General features: G+C 37.9%; 1 protein-coding gene across 1 annotated transcript; it reads right to left on the reverse strand.

Annotated features, from left to right (window-relative positions):
• Positions 1–5,308: 5,308 nt before the first annotated feature.
• On the reverse strand, positions 5,309–8,857 carry LOC106659467 (ankyrin-1-like). Its single transcript, XM_023463126.1, has 2 exons — positions 5,964–8,857; positions 5,309–5,906 (listed from the first exon to the last, which is right to left on the reverse strand). The coding sequence occupies exons 1-2, from the start codon at positions 8,855–8,857 to the stop codon at positions 5,309–5,311; spliced, it is 3,492 nt and encodes a 1,163-aa protein (XP_023318894.1).
• Between the last annotated feature and the right edge of the window lie 1,227 nt (positions 8,858–10,084).

Below are 10,084 nucleotides of genomic sequence, written 5' to 3' on the forward strand. Positions count from 1 at the left end.
GTCCTCGCTTTTTCTGCAAAGGCCAGTAGCTGCCAGTAGCTGGCATTAGCTGGAATGATGGTTATTGCTAAATCTTCAAAAATTCATTCGCAAAAATTGTGTTTCATATAATTCGTAAAGAAAAAAACAAGAAAAAATGCGTCGAAAATGATCAATTCCTCTTGTTATAACAATAAATTTGATAAAGGCGCTCGAGGCATATACGAGGAGCTCAGATAAAATATCGTCAGATATTTTCATTGCTTTACTATCTCAAAGTATGAAGTATGATTTAACTTCACCTATTAAAACAAATTTACAAACGAATCAACTTAAAAAGGCTATAAACAATAGTGAAACTCATTTTTGCTTTTCAAGATTACACATTAGAAGCGATCACTCCTAAACTTTACTCGTATGAAAGTGGAAAATTCGACGTTTTTCGCTGTTAGTATTATAAAAATGTTGCCTAAAGTATTTCAACGCGAGCTGCGCAATCTCCAAGAGATGGGCGTGGCTTTCGCTCCCAACGTATACGTACCTGAAAGAGATCCGTGTTGTATCGGGTTTCTGGTGAAATAATTGCCATTGCGATACGCTGGAGGTGAAAGATGGTGCCTGGATCAGTTCGAATTATCAGAATAATTTTGAAAAAATCTTGACTAGCGATAAATGTATGAAAAGAATCCAAAGATTCGCGATTATTTAATAAATTCATTTACTCATCTATTTTACGAATGAACGTTTATGAAATCTATCTTGGATGGTTATTAAACCTTATCACAGTTTATTTATTTATTATTTATTTATTTTTGATTCATTTTAAAGATCAAACAGTCGTTTCAATGGGGAAATCAACGAAAATGGAGTATTTCATTTATTTGATGTTTTAATGCTGTTTTTGGAAATAATAAATTGTAATTAATAAATTATATATTTGCATAGTGTTGTAATTTGATAATGCACATGAAGATTAAAATCTCATCTTCGAAAAAGCTCTTCGATTGAATGGAAAATTCATGTCACTTACCTCCGAATCACTGTATGAAGATGTCGCCTCGTGCTAAGGTTTGCAAGTAAGGACTATAAAAAAAGTGTCAATAAGAAGCTTTAAATTAGCAATATACTCACAAATCTGCTTACAAAAAATAACTGCAAGCATCTGATTGCGTTGAGTTGAATTTGGAAAATTTAATGAATGTTCACTTTTTTACATTTCTAATAATGTAAAATAAATATTATTATTCGACAATGAATGAAACATAAATCTAATTACAACTTTTAAGTTAATATTTTTCAAGTATATTAAAAAAACTAAAAGTTTATTACTATTGTAAAAATGCTCGAAATATTTTACCTACAGTGGGTATGGTGTACAACTAACGTATGGTATACAGTGGCAACCGGTATAAGCCCTACTTTAGGTACATAATCTGCGCTAGGATATTTTGTATCTACTATAGATAAAAACAAATTTTCTTATAACAAGGTTGAATCACAGCGAAGCAAAGTAATGAGGAAATTGAGTCGAACATTAACCTAATTAAATAGCTTGTTTGGGTTCCTGAACCTTGTAAACATTATGTGTTATTGTTTTAAATGTGTAAGATCTATTATAGTACTATAAAACTCGCCGTATTATGAAATTATAGCACTGTACAATGTTTAATTTGAATATTTATGACTATGAAGTGTATGAACATTAAAAATTTTTATTGAACCTGCATACAAGTATATAAAATCCGACAATTTTCAATGTAACCACAAGTTACCATGAGAAACTTGAACTATTATGCAACACCTGAAAGAGGTGGACTATTCTAATTAATAGGCACATGACACCTACACATAAAATTGTTTAAAATTATTCAATACGCTTATCTAATATAAGCAGGGGCGGATCCAGAACCAAAGTTTAGGGGGGGGGCGATAATAAGAAATTTTTTTTTATAAGTTACAAACGTAACACCAAAATTAATCATTAAGATAATTACCAATAGTAACCAAATCAACCCAGTTAAAAATATTTTTAAAAAAAATTAAGTATGCAAACCCAAGTAACCTCAAGTAACCAAATAGATCCAGTTTGTGTAGTTTTAATAATTAAATATTCAAACCCAAGTAACCCTGTGTAACCAGAGTATCCAAATCGATCCAGCTAGAACAGCTTTAATGATCAAATGTGTAACTACAATAAACCCAAGTAACTAAATTGATCAAGTTCGTACAATTTTTGAATAATTAAATAAATGCAAACGCAAGTAATCCCAAAAAATCAAATCAACCCAGCTCGTGCTGTTTATTTATACGTAAATCCGCAGAACTTCTTCAAATAATTTAGGGTCAAAATTCGAGAATGAATGCTCACCTCTGAAATTTTCTCATTTTTTTAAAAAACTTTACAAGAAATAAAAAGCATCCACTGTAATTCAATTTTCACGAACGCTTTGTGTGATCTAGTGATAATTATGGTTTCTACTTACTATATAGTAGAGAGGATGTGGTTAGATTGCTCCTCAAAATGTCCACCTGCCCCTCCACAATTTTCAAAAATGTGAATTTCACGTGATTTTTGCATGATTTTCGCATGTTTTTCACCTTTTTTTAATTATTATTTTCTAACTGCTCCTCAAAAATTCCACTGATCCTTCACTGCTCCTCCACCGTAAATCCACCGGGATACGTGATAGGTACTTTTATATTAATACAAAGGTACTTTTATACATAGGTACTTTTATAATACACAACAAAATATTTCATCGAAATTTTGTCAATTTTCAAATTTTTCTATCTTGGGCTATATCTATCGTATCGACACGAAAGGTACCGCAAAATGTTTAGAAAATGGTGTTGATTTCAGCTAAACGAGGGATTTACGTACTATAAATGGTACCTTCAAATCGACCTACAGGGCGCAAAATCATCGTAAAGAGCTCTATTTCTTTTTTAAATTACTCGTTGAAAAGAGTACTTTGCGATGGTGTATGTTATATTTAAACAAAATATTACTGTGGTACTGGTACACGTTCAAACAATCTTTTTTTTTCAGTAATTTTACGTGTTGCGCTAAAATACTACTGGTAACTCGATATTGACTCGAACCTTATCATAGTATATATGGATTTAAAGAGGACAAGATTTCCAAGGAATCAAAAAAAAATCGTGTCGATACGATTGGTCTGGGAGTGGGCTACCTTCCCGTAGGAAACTATAAGTGGATGGTTGGAATAAGATGTTATCGATAGATTTTGACCCGCTGAGATAAGAACTAGTATTTACACGTGTAAATACAAGCGTTAATTTCTAATGTGGTCGATATGCACTTTGAAATTATAATATTTTCAGTTCATTCACGCATAAAATTAAATAAAAAGAGTACTTAGCATATTGGCAGAGAAATATGCATAACCGTCAGTGGTTCGTAAAATGTTCTTAATAACGAAAGGGATAAAATATTCCGAGACAGTTTCTGAACCGAAACCTCTGCACAAATTACAGCAATAAAGCCTCATAATTTTAAAAAAGCTTAAATGGCGGTATCACGACTAAAACTATTGCGAGTTGTGTGATGTGCACAGTGTGCACTGTATCTTAGGAAAAAGTATATTATCAATGATCAAGTTGAATTTTGACTCTCAAAAAGAGTCAAAGTTCCACTGCATGAATGGGTAATATCGATTAAAATGCAGGCAATATTATGGTATTACAAAGCTGCCAGTTAAACTCCCAATCGGTTAAAAACCCAAAAGTTTAAAGGATTTTGGAGAATCGTGATATTTTTTTGCAGTTTTCACTATTCAAAAGCACGTCGAGCGCAAATTATACTTTTTGAAAACTGTTGTCTGGAAGAAGTGCGAGGAGCGCAGTTCATACTTTTTAAACGTGTTTCAAGCGCAGATTACACTTTTTGAAAAAATGGTCACCGCAGAAAATGTGTAAGATGCGCAAGCTACCGGTTTTGGAAATGTGAAATGAGTGCTAAAACAAGCGTAGCCTATGCTTCATACATCTTTTCTGCTATATTGCGTTTTTACACTTTTTTTTCTGTGACGATTTTTCAAAAAGTGTAATTTGCCCTTGAAAAACTTTTGAATCGTGTAAATTGCACGAGTTTTCCACAGAAACTTTTACACTTTTGGGTTTTCATTGTAGATAAACTACAGCATGTAATCATTGCGATCCAGCTATTGAATTTTTTCTAATTTTTTATGATTCCACATTTGAAAATCAAAAAAAATGGCACAAGCTGAGTATATTCGGATACATACTATAGTTTATCTGTTGTCGAAAAATTTTGAAAGTGTCTGGTCACTTCGATTATTTATTCTTGCATGTTGACGAATAAAAAACCACGCGATCTTGAGCAATTTAGTTACTTGGGTTACTTAGGTTTGCATATTTAATTATTATAAAAGACAGGAGTTTGATCGATAGGGTTTCTTAGGTTTCTTACAGTTACTTAGGGTTACTTGGGATTGCATATTTAATTATTTGAAAATTGCTTGAGCTAGGTGGGGTTGACTGCTCATGGTTACATAATCAAAGATAAAAAAAATGCACTGACTGGGTCCTTAGGGGGGGCGATCGCCCCCATCGCCCCCCCCCCTGGGTCCGCCCCTGAATATAAGTACACGGAAAAAATATACAGGTGGCATGAAGTTATAGTCGACGTTGGCCAAGTTTCGTGCGTGTGCGAAATGTTGTGCGGGTTCCATCACCTATGTTACACGAGGTTCGCGGTTGCGCTTACACAAAATTCTAGAGATCTCTATAGGTTCATTTGGAGTTTCGTATACGAAATTGAAAAAGTTTGTATAGAAATTTTCCCTTCAATAGCCAAATCTATTTATGAATAAAACTTTTCATGAAGAAGCTCTTTGCCAATGAACTATTCATACGAAAATTCGAATTTCTCATAGCCACACAATTTTTTCATTACCTGTTGTTGAATAGCTATACAACCTAAGATTTCAGTTTTGTGAATTGTGAATCAATCAGTGGAAACATCAAAAGTCAATTTTTTTTTAATTTATTCATATATTTTATTGATATTAAAAATTTATAGAATTACATGAGAAGTTGAGAAGACTTATAACTATTATTACAATTTTGTTTTTATTTACGTGGGTAGTTTTAATATTCATTGTCCAACAAAGTGACTTTTATTATTATTAATTAACTATTATTGTTTCTAAACTTATAAATCGATATCTTATAAGGTTTCGAATTCAAGTAATTTCTTACAATTTTACAATTATTTACAATTTTTCTGATACTATTTATAATTTTTCGTTATCTGCACAGTTATGACAACAAAACTAACGAGACATCACGAGTTTTTCCCTATCGTATGGGCTGCCAAACAAATGTTATATAAATCCTCGTTCTTTAGCTTCGAAATGATCATGTTACAGCAGATAACCGGCAGCTTGTAGTGTTGCAATTCATAGAAAGCATCGAGTGCCCACGGCCAGAAAAATCCTCTCGACAGTTTTTCGCACAGATGCCGAGCACAAACATCCTCGTGACTTTGGGGACGACCCGACAATTTCATCCAGTGCGCTAACGTGCCATAGTCCTGATATTTTAGTTGTTTTGCCGCCTCTTCCGGTCTCAATCGGATAAGGTCGTGAAGCGACAGACTAGGAATCACCATTATCTCTTTCGATTCGCTCACGAATTCTTCGTCGTCGTACCAATTTTCTTCAAGATCCGTCGACTTTTCAAACAGTTCGTACTCGGCGAACCAACTCATGATATTCACGGCTTCGCTACGATCAAATTCGTATTCTCTTTTCTCGAGATATTCAACGATGGCCAAAATTTTAGACGCTACTGTTACTTTAAACCAAAGCCAATTACGTTCGTGCATCTCACTTATCGGCCCGAATCTCTCAACGTAAAAGCTCTTGTTGGGAAAAACGAAGCTGGACAGATCGGCGCCCTGATCCAAGAGTACATCTACCACTGCCAGGAACATATACGCTACGGCCAATTGTAAAGGCGTCCGGTCCCTCTTGTCTCGGACGTCGACCTGCACCGGCCGATCGACCTCATTGCAGGCGTCGAAGAACAGCTTCAACAATTGATGGTCCTCGTCACGATGCTCGATGATGACGTGCAACGGTGAGAATCCGTTCTCGTCCGCCGAGTTGGGATCGGCGCCTAATTTCAGCAGATACTTGACCACCTGACCGTTGCCTCGGGCCAGCGCCAGGTGTAGCGGCGTCCGGCCCAACCTGTCCCGGGTGTCGACCTCTACCGGCTTGTTTTCCTCGTTGCCGATCTCGACCAACATCCTCACGCGGTCCTCGTCGTCGGCGAACTTGCAAACCGTGTGCAGAGGAGTCAATCCCTCCCAATCGACTAAATTCGTAGCGGCTCCCTTTCTTAGAAGCAATTCTGCCACTGCCCTGAATTCTGCTTCGACCAGTGCATGGTGCAGCGGTGTGAAGTTGCGCTCGCACTGAACATCGATCTGCACCGCCCGATTCTTTTCCTCGCTGATTTCGAACAACATCTTGGCCCAGTCGCTATCGTCGGCGAATACGCAAATCGTGTGCAGAGCCGTCGATCCAACGTTATCGGCCAGATTTGGATCGGCGTCTCTTCTCAACAGTAATTCAAACACCTTCTTGTGTCTGTGACTTATGGCATGGTGGAGCGGCGTTTTTCCTTCGTTGTCGCGTGCGTCCACCTCGACCGGCCGCCTTTGCTCGTCGCTGATCTCGAAAAACGTCTGCAAAAAGTCAGCGCAGTCCATATTTCCCGCGCTAATCAAGTGCAACGATGTCGATCCTTCCGCGTTGGCTAGATCCAGATCCGCTCCTCTTCTCAGCAGCCATTCGGCTATTTGTTCGTGGCCGCCATTCAAAGCCAAGTGCAATGGTGTGCAGCCGAATTTGTCCCGGGCGTCGATCTGGATCGGCTTATTGAATTTGTCACCCATCTCGAATAACATCTTCACCAAGTCAACATTGTCGTCTTCTCTCTGACATATAACGTGCAGAGGAGTACGGCCCTCTGCGTTGGCTAAGTTTGGATCGGCCTTTTGTCTTTTCAACAGCAATTCGTTGAGTTTCTTGCACAGAGCCAAGTGTAGCGGCGTCGAGCCCTCCTCGTTCTCGGCCTCGATCTTCTCCAGCTGATATAATTCGTCGTTGATCTCGAAAAATCTCTTCAGCAAGCCTTCGTCGCCGTTTTTACTTTCGCATATTGCGTGTAAAGGAGTAGCTTCGTTATTATCAGATAAATTGGGACGAGCGCCCCTTCTTAACAAAATTTCTACCAATTTTATGTTGCCTTTGTCTATTGCCACGAGCAATGGTGTACAACCCTCGTCATCCAGAGCGTCGACCTCCACCAGCTGATTTAATTCGTCGTTGATCTCGAAAAATCTCTTCAGCAAGCCATCGTCGCCGTTTTCTCTCTCGCATATTGCGTGCAAAGGAGTAAGTTTCATATTATCGGCTAAATTTGGACAAGCGCCCCTTCTTAGCAAAATTTCTACCAAGTTTATGTTGCCTTTGGAGATTGACGCGTGCAATGGTGTCTGACCCTCATTGTTGCGAGCGTCGACCTGGACCGTCTGATGTATTTCGTCGCAGATCTCAAAAAACATCTTTGCCATCTCGTTATCGTCGTCGTTGTTACGGCAAATAATATACAAACAAGTCTCTCCGCTTTCGTTGACCAAGTTCGGATCAGCGCCCCGCCTCAACAGCAGTTCGACTGACTTTTTCCAGCCATTCATCATATCCAAAATCACTTGCAATGGTGGCTCTTCATTGTCTTGATCATCGACCTGGACTGCCTTTTCATTGATACTCATCAGTTTCAAGTGTAAGTGCAATGGTGTGTAACCCTCGACGATCTGAGCATTGATCTGGATCGTCTGATTTCTCTCGTCGTTGACTTTGAAGAATGTCTCCACACAGTCAATTGTGCTAACGATGTGCGCAGGGGTGAATCCTCTCTCGTTGGCTACATTAGGATCCGCGCCTTTTCTCAGCAACAGTTCAAGTGCATTTTTTATGCCGCTTAACGCAGCCAAGAGCAACGGTGTGAAACCGTGCATGTCCTGAACGTTGACCTGGACCGTGTTACCGACTTCGTCGTTAATGGCGAAAAATTTCTTCAATGACTCAGCGTCGTCGCCGTCGGTGAATCGATGGCAAATGGCGTGCAATGGGGCCTCTCCATCTTTGTTGCGCAAATTTGGATCCCCGCCGCGTCTCAGCAGCAATTCGGCTACCGTCTCGTGGCTTCTGTATAAAGCCAGGTATAGCGGCGAGTCAGGATATCTCGCTGCCATATCTTGAGAGAAACCGTTGGGATCTTGCCCGAGTTCAAGAAATTTTTCGACGACGGTGTCGAGACCATACCAGCAGGCCACGTGAAGATGTGATAATCCATCTTCGTCGATATAATTTACGTTGAATTTGTCGTAAATTTGAAATAGAGCAGAGATTACGGTGTAACAACGATACTTTTGTGCAGCATGATGAATTGGTGTCGTGCGATTCAGCAGTGGCTTGCCGTCTTTATCTGTGTCGGGCTCTTCCTTGTAGCCGCTGCGAGCCACAAAATCTATGAATCGTTTTCCTGGTGTCTCTCCAGCGTCTTCATCTGCGTCTTCATCTGCGTCTTCATCTGCGCCTGTGACGGATTCCAACAAAAGCCAATTAATCGCTTCTTTCTGGAAGAAGTCTAGAAGATTTGGAAGTTCGCCTTTCCAATTGTTGATGACGGCAACGAGTTGATGAAGAAATTCACGTCGATCCTCTTGAATCTCCCACGTGACATTTTTCGACAAGCTCCCGTACACTTCTAAATATTTTCTACTATTATAGCTTATCTCGGATTCGTTTTTGGACATGTTTGTATGCACTCGCGAACAACAAAAAAAATACTAAAACTTAAAAATTTCAATTTTTTTCACTAATTTCAAAAACACGTGGCGATGAAACGTCTTTTACGTTGTGTATTCGTAATACGATCTGAACGACTCGACATGTGGAGTTGAACTGCTCAGCTGCTATTGGATATTGGTGCTTGAAGCCTTTCCAAAATGAAAGAGAAAGTTAGGCAGGTAGTAGGCGCAGAGCATCGCCCACTCAATTCGGTGCATTAGACATGCGCAGAGGCCGCGCAGAAGTATTACCGTGACCAAGCCAATAATGAATAATTTATTTTTTCTAATAAAAAATTTGTTTGAACGAAAATTGAAGGTATTGGCAGTATATTTTTAGCGTATGTTCAAAGTTGGGAAAAGCACGTTTGCGCTTATCTGATAGCTTAAAAAAACACATAATATTGCTGTTTTTTCAATTGGATATGAGTTTGCAATGAAAATAGGCCTTTTTTGCGCTTTGTGCATTATTTATCGAGTTATTCCATCTATTGATTAAAAGCATCTCGATTGCCTTTAACAGTAATAAGGATTTTTCTATGATAAAAATAACATTATTTGAATTGCGCGCTTTCGGGGGTCGTCACTTTTAAGAGCTCTATACACTAGGTACATCGATTGTGTCTCGTGGAAGATATTAATATAAAGCACAAAAATGTTGATAAAAATAATTTGTTATTGTAAAAATATAACGATGTATATTTTTTGAATAAAAAATATTTTAAGATTCCTTGGAAAACTCTAAAAAAAAAGTTTTTTCGTCATTTTTTCGTTTGCCACATATTTAACGAATTAAAAATGTTAAAAACTCTACAACGAACACGTGGTACGATCCAAAATATATATGATAAATCGATGTTTGCGCTTGAAGAAATTTTTTTTTATTTAAACATTTATTCTATTAAAATTTATTCAAAATTTGAGCATCAACAATTATCTGAGTCATATTTTTCATTAATTTTTTCTACAAAATGATTATAACAAATCGCCACTGCTTATGAGTAAAAACTCACCTTAACGAAATACTGTGAAAAAAAACACATCTCATCGGATGCCGTGAAGAAAAACACACCTCTTTGAAAAACCAAGATATTTTCGACGTGATTCGTTAAATCGTAATTCGATGAAATGTGTTGTTCTTCACGACATTTCGATGATACGTGTTTTTCTTCACGGTGCTTTAACGAGAGGTAT

This window comes from Trichogramma pretiosum, unplaced genomic scaffold (assembly GCF_000599845.2).
Source record: "Trichogramma pretiosum strain Unisexual culture from Peru unplaced genomic scaffold, Tpre_2.0 scaffold74, whole genome shotgun sequence".
Classification (NCBI taxonomy): domain Eukaryota; kingdom Metazoa; phylum Arthropoda; class Insecta; order Hymenoptera; family Trichogrammatidae; genus Trichogramma; species Trichogramma pretiosum.

What these genes read in the sequence shown, in the direction of transcription:
- LOC106659467 (XM_023463126.1), bottom strand. Translation starts at nt 8,857, where the DNA reads ATGTCCAAAAACGAATCCGAGATAAGCTATAATAGTAGAAAATATTTA. An exon ending in CCTTTACAATTGGCCGTAGC is followed by an intron (nt 5,907 to 5,963) that starts GTATATGTTCCT and finishes CGATCTGTCCAG; the next exon opens with CTTCGTTTTTCCCAACAAGA.